Below are 5,972 nucleotides of genomic sequence, written 5' to 3'. Positions count from 1 at the left end.
ACACCTTGCTACGTGTACTGCGTTAGGCTAACCGAGACTTGTCATTTGCACTTATATATTGTTGCTCTTTTGTTAGTTTTGACTGCTTTTATTGTCCTCATTTGTAAGTCGCTTTGGATAAAAGCATCTGCTAAATGACTAAATGTAAATGTAAATGAAATGAGGTGGAATAGCATGCAGGATTGCAATTCAAATTTAAATGTAAGGAGGTACAGAATAAAAAATTAATTGAAATTCAAAGAAATACATATAACTGTCATTTTTAAATAGAAAAGTTTGTCAAGACAATTTTGAATGCCGAATTGATTAAGTACTGTTGTATTGAAAAAAGCTTAAAAACCTTGAAACTTGAAGTTGTAAAGGCCTAAAAGACAAAGAAAAAATAAATAGAACAACAGACAGAGCAACAGCTGTGCAGATAAAATGAAGTTAGAACAATAGACAAAACAGTCAGAACAACTGAATGATCAAATTAAACTAGATAGATAGATAGATAGATTATTTTACGTTATTATATTTAGAAGTTGAGGTTCTAAAAACATGCTATAATAACCATTATATAAGACCTAAAAGTCAATGCTGTGACCACCACTGATGAAGGTCTGACCTCCATCTGTGAGATAGATTGGCTTCCATTCTTTGACATCCTCCTGGCTATGACCGAAGCGCATGCTTTGATTATTTCCATCGGTTTCTCTTTGTTATTTGTCCTCACACTACCCAATTTCCTCTCTGTTCTTCTTACAAGTGATCTTAACTTTGCAAAGCAAAGGGTACCTCTAAAATGAAAGGGCATTCTTTCTTTTGTGCTGTTATCACCTTGGGTCACAAACTGAAAGACAACAATACCCCTCTGATCAAATATGGTGTTCGTGTGGTCATTATTAAAAGCTGTGGCTCTGAATAAAATTTTAATTGAATTTTTGTTCTGCTCAGTGTCACTAACACTTCAAATATTTGCATTGTTCTATCAGCACAAGTGTAAAAAACACAAAAAACAACTAGAAATGTGTTTGGTCTATACATGTGTATAGACCAAATCTAGCAGAATAACATCAGTCCTACATCCGCGGGTGCAGAGTTTCAGGTGTGCTTTCTGTGCTGGTTTCAGGTCAGATATCAAGTGCGACAGAACCCTGGGAGACTTTGAATACAGAACGTCCACACACATTCATAATCACATGCAAATGTCAATGCACACTTCATTCTGTCACATGCTTGGAAAGACCTTTCATTTCTGAAAGAAAAAAGAGATAACAGTGCCGTTAGACTCTTTTTTATGTTATTTTCTGTGGTAATCTGAGCAAGCCAGAGATGCTGCCAATAGTGTTTTTTTTTTCATTATAGTTTACAGGTCAGTACAATCTAGTAAACACTACGTTCCAAATTAAACCTGGAATAAAGGTCATCCAAATATACACTCATCTGCCACAATATTATAACCACCAGACCAGCAGATCCTTTAAGTCCAGCAAGTTGCATTCTAGGGAATTTGGAGGCCAAGGCTTAGTCATGTTCCTCAAACAATTCCTGAACAATTTTTGCAGTGTGACAGGGTGCATTATCCTGCTGGAAGAGGCCACTATCATCAGAGAAAAATGGATAAGTGAAAAGATCTGAGTGAGATCTGAGCGCCAAATAGTGACGGATGACTAGGTTAGCGCATCTCCAAAACGTTAAGTAGTGAGGTTTTCATGGTATGCAATGGTTACTACCTACAAAAAGTGCTGCAAAGAAGGACAATCTGTGAACCGGCATCCAGGTCATGGGTACCAGAGAACACCATCACCAGGGTGTATGTGGTCTGCAACAATCTTTAGGTAGGTGGTACATGTTGTAGGCGGCACATGAATGGCAGGACAGGTGTCATTATGGGCACTCTGATTGGTCTGTGGCTGCACAGCCCCACACGCAGCAAACTGCAACACACTGTGTGTGTTCTGACACCTTTCTATCATGACATTCTTTTTTTTTTTAGCAATTTGAGCTACAGGTCTTCTTTGTCATTGAACCAGCCCACATGTATCAATGAGTCTTCAGCACCCATAACCCTGACACTGGTTCAGTGGTTGTCCTTCTTTGCACCACTTTTGGTAGGTACAATCCAGATGCTCTGACCCAGTAGTCTAGCCATCACTATTTAGTCCTAGCCATCACTCAGATCTCCATGCACATTTTTCTAGCTTCCAAAACATGAAATTCAAGAACTGACTCATTTTTTAATTATGCCTAATTCACGATCTCACTAATCATGGTCTCTACTACAGTTACTGTAACTCTGGATTCAAGAATTATATTAGCTTTCCATTAGAGCAACTACAAAGGATATTTTAATGGTTCTAATAAACTAAGCCTGTAATATAATGGAATATTAATATTGTTAAATGCCTTTGCAGTATATTTGAAAATCGCTATTATTATTTGTTTCCATCCTTCATTTATTTATAAGTGTATGGATAGAAAAGAGCAACTAGTACCATATTTAAAGCTGTTAAAATTCTCTGCATTTATGCTCCATGGAAGAAAGAATGTCAAACAGACATGGACCAACTTGAATTTTAATTTCTGAGTGAACTATATTCCTTTACTACAAAAATACAAACAAACAAACAAAAAAACACTGAATTGTTAAGCTTTGGACGTTAATGGGTTTTAAGATGACTGGTATCCTATGGCAGAGCACAGTGAGTCATGTGTGCATGAAGAAATCAAAGATAAGAGCCTGTCGCATAAGCTCAACTGCTTCCATACAGGTGTTGAGAAAAAGAGCCATGGTGAGGCTACACTGGCACCTCAGCTTCGCCTCAATGTGCTTGTATGTGTGGGGTGATATATTCCAGCCGGATCACCACAACGAAAAGTGGAACTATTGTGAAGGACACTTTTACAAGGGATGGACCCATCTTCGACTGCTTCTTAAAAAAGCATCTGTGGACTTCTGTTGTAAATGCCATGAAGAGAAATGCATTTCCATTGCTATTTTTCCAACTTTAAGACATGTGCCAGTTTTTTGGGCATATAAAATAAGCCATAAAGGGGTCCCTGATTTGTCAGAGCACAATCTGTTGAAGAATATTACGACTTGGTATATATCACCATCGGTAAGATCTTGCATTTTATCCTTTGATACTGTCTATTGAATAATAAAAATAGCATGAAGTCTTTTCTGACTACACCATTCTGGAGTTTAAGTGCACCTGTGGACATTAAAATAAATTATTCACCTGACTTTATTCATGACTTTACAACTCTGTTTGTGTTCCATGTGAGCAAGATTTGGGTGTTCTATTCTTTTAAGCATATACTTTTTTTTCTCTCTCGCAACAAAGTGTTTTCTATAAACAGTTTATTTAAAATATCTGTCATTTGACAGATTAAATCATAAAGTCAACATTTTATCCAATTTGCATATTTAACGTGAAATTCAAAGCAGGATCAAGTGACCAAAAAGAAACCTTTGATATCCTTGCTCACTGAATATTTCATAATGAATGAATTATTAATTTAATATTTAATACACTCTAGAATTATTTAAGCATAATCTTTGTTAAACAAAGCTTAAAATAAGACTTTTATTTTAAATTCACATTTATTACTTCTGCCATTGTTCTTTTTGTTCCTGACAGGTTGTTGAGGATCTGCTCAGAGAAAAGTTGCATTCACTCCCATCTCAAGTGACCTCAAGACCCTCCCTATCAACAACATATATTTTAAGTGGTGTGTTTCATCTCAATGCGAAATACATTCACAAAGAGGGAAACTGGCACAACTCAGGCTACATTCACTGGATCACGTATCACCACACAAATGTGAAGGGGCTTAGTTTTGAAGGAGCACTTGTCCAAAACAGTCAGGAGAAATGTAAGTGGAAATGGCTGATGGTGAAGCAACTGGTTGGGATTCTTTCTGAAGTCTTTTCGGTCAAACCCATGCAAACCTTCTTCAGTCATCAAAACATGGGACCTTTAAACCTGAACGGCTTAGATGAAATTCCAGGCAGCTTTTCTGTTGGTGAAAAGATAGATGAATACCTGCCATGTGTGATGACAACAACAATGCTAGTCAAAGAAGCAAAACGTGACTTTTCCAAAGTGACAGCAAGCAGCAAACCTGTGCTAACTTCAGATATGATTGCAGGCCTGTGCTCTGTGCTCATTCACCGTACTAGCACCGGTTTGAAGAGATGTCTTGAGAGGATGACATTAGACAAAGAAAACTACACCACCTTTTCACAGCTCTCGTATTTCCCTGCTAGCAACAAACCAATTAATGCCAGATCAGACCTCCAAAAACAGAGCCCTCTTCAACTAAATGAAATCATTAATCAAAGTAAATATACCACAAAAAAGCCACACAACAGTGTTGAACTCAGTGCCGACAAAAACTATCATTTTTACTACTTTGATGGCAAGATGAAACGTACAATGAACCACTTTGGACCTGGAGTAAGAAACATGAAACAACACAGAACATGACAATGGATAAAAATAGATCACATATTAGAGGCATAAAAAGGATAGTTTTACCAAAAGAAACACGATGAATTCAGATGAATTTCTTAAAAATATTCTTGATGTGTTCAATTATGTATATATTTACAGTATATTATTTATTTGCCGAATCGCCTATACAAAAGCCGATTGGTAAATGTTTATAATATTTTGCCTTCTTTACAAATCACTGTTATAAATCAGTGTTTATTTGTATATTTATACATCCTTAAAACACAATAAATGTACTTACAGTAAGAAGCCAAGTTGTATAAAACTGTTTTCTTGTTCTCTTTAAATCATTCTTTCCTCAATCACAAATAGTTACAAAAAAAAACTGTCACATTACAAAATTAAAATGGGTTGCATTGCCATTTCATGTTGACTTTAATATTTAATAATGTCTGCAGATCATTTTCACAGCATTATACAGTTATACTGGTAATGGTGCTCCTTTTAGTGAATTAAGATTGATTTGGTTATGGGTGTGTGTCTCGGTAACTGTGTTGGGTTTTAGTTCTGAGCTTAGTTTGCAAGGCCTACAATAAATTTCCACATTAAAATAAGCTGGAACTGTAATTCCTTTAAAGGAGGTTGGATGTGATGATATGGGGTAGCATTATAGTCACCAGTTGCAGTGTGGTGAATGTCTTGTTTTATCATATGTATATAGTCAAACCCAGAGACTCAGATAAAACAAAGATAAGGACATGGTGTGACCTTCCTGTCTAACGTCCTGAAGCAGTAAATGAAATGTTGTTGAAGCCTATGGCGTGATGAGGTTATGCTGGCTGTCTTTGTCTCTCCTTATGGTAGTTCCTATGCATTTACAACTGCAGAAAACATTTAGGACTCCTGATAGGACCCCATGTCAAGAAATACATTGTCAGGACTGGGCTCTACTTCAGTCTGTTCTTAAAAAACATGGCTTCATGTGCAGATGCTTTATAGTAAAGTGTGTCTACATTGCAGAAGTGCGCAGGGTCAATCATATGACATGCACTTGGATTTACAGAGGACATCATAAAGAGAAAATAAAGAGTGCAGTTTTAGAACCAAAGGTAAGCTATGCTGGTTACAAGACATTCAAACATTTAAAATAATTTAGCATTTATTTGAATAATTCTTCTCTTTAGTGCAATCAGGAGATTAAATATTCTCAATTTTGGTTACATTTTGAAAGATGTTTTTGTTGTCTGTGAGAAAACAATAATTAGGAAAGATTCAACATTTAGCATTTATTGTCTGTTGAAGTCTACAAATTCAAAGTCTACAAAGTTAGCATAAATGCTGATTAAATACATTGATATTTCTTAACAATTAGCTTTAATATATTATATGCGGTAACGCTTTACAATAACAGTACATGAATTATCATGTATTAATACCTGAATTAATAATTACTTGACTATGAACTAATGATGAGTTAAGATATGTATTAATCAAGAACTAACTTAACTACGACATGAGTCATATGAACTA

The 5,972-nt window shown here is 35.8% G+C and overlaps 1 protein-coding gene across 1 annotated transcript; it reads left to right on the top strand.

The window, feature by feature from the left end:
* The first annotated feature begins 2,657 nt into the window (after window positions 1–2,657).
* On the top strand, window positions 2,658–4,475 carry LOC107548757 (uncharacterized). Its single transcript, XM_016229565.1, has 3 exons — window positions 2,658–2,684; window positions 2,754–3,101; window positions 3,627–4,475. Exons 1-3 carry the CDS (start codon window positions 2,658–2,660, stop codon window positions 4,473–4,475), a joined length of 1,224 nt encoding a protein of 407 aa, XP_016085051.1.
* The last annotated feature ends 1,497 nt before the right edge of the window (window positions 4,476–5,972 follow it).

Source organism: Sinocyclocheilus grahami, unplaced genomic scaffold (genome assembly GCF_001515645.1).
Source record: "Sinocyclocheilus grahami isolate Dianchi unplaced genomic scaffold, SAMN03320097.WGS_v1.1 scaffold355.1, whole genome shotgun sequence".
Lineage (NCBI taxonomy): Eukaryota > Metazoa > Chordata > Actinopteri > Cypriniformes > Cyprinidae > Sinocyclocheilus > Sinocyclocheilus grahami.
The sequence above is the reverse complement of the archived record's forward strand: the minus strand, read 5'-3'. Positions and strand labels throughout refer to the sequence as shown.

Bases quoted from the DNA above. Each gene is read 5' to 3' on its own strand.
- LOC107548757 (XM_016229565.1), top strand. From the start codon at position 2,658: ATGACTGGTATCCTATGGCAGAGCACA. The intron at 2,685-2,753 runs GTGAGTCATGTG...GCTTCCATACAG, and splicing joins GTATCCTATGGCAGAGCACA to GTGTTGAGAAAAAGAGCCAT. The intron at 3,102-3,626 runs GTAAGATCTTGC...TGTTCCTGACAG, and splicing joins CTTGGTATATATCACCATCG to GTTGTTGAGGATCTGCTCAG.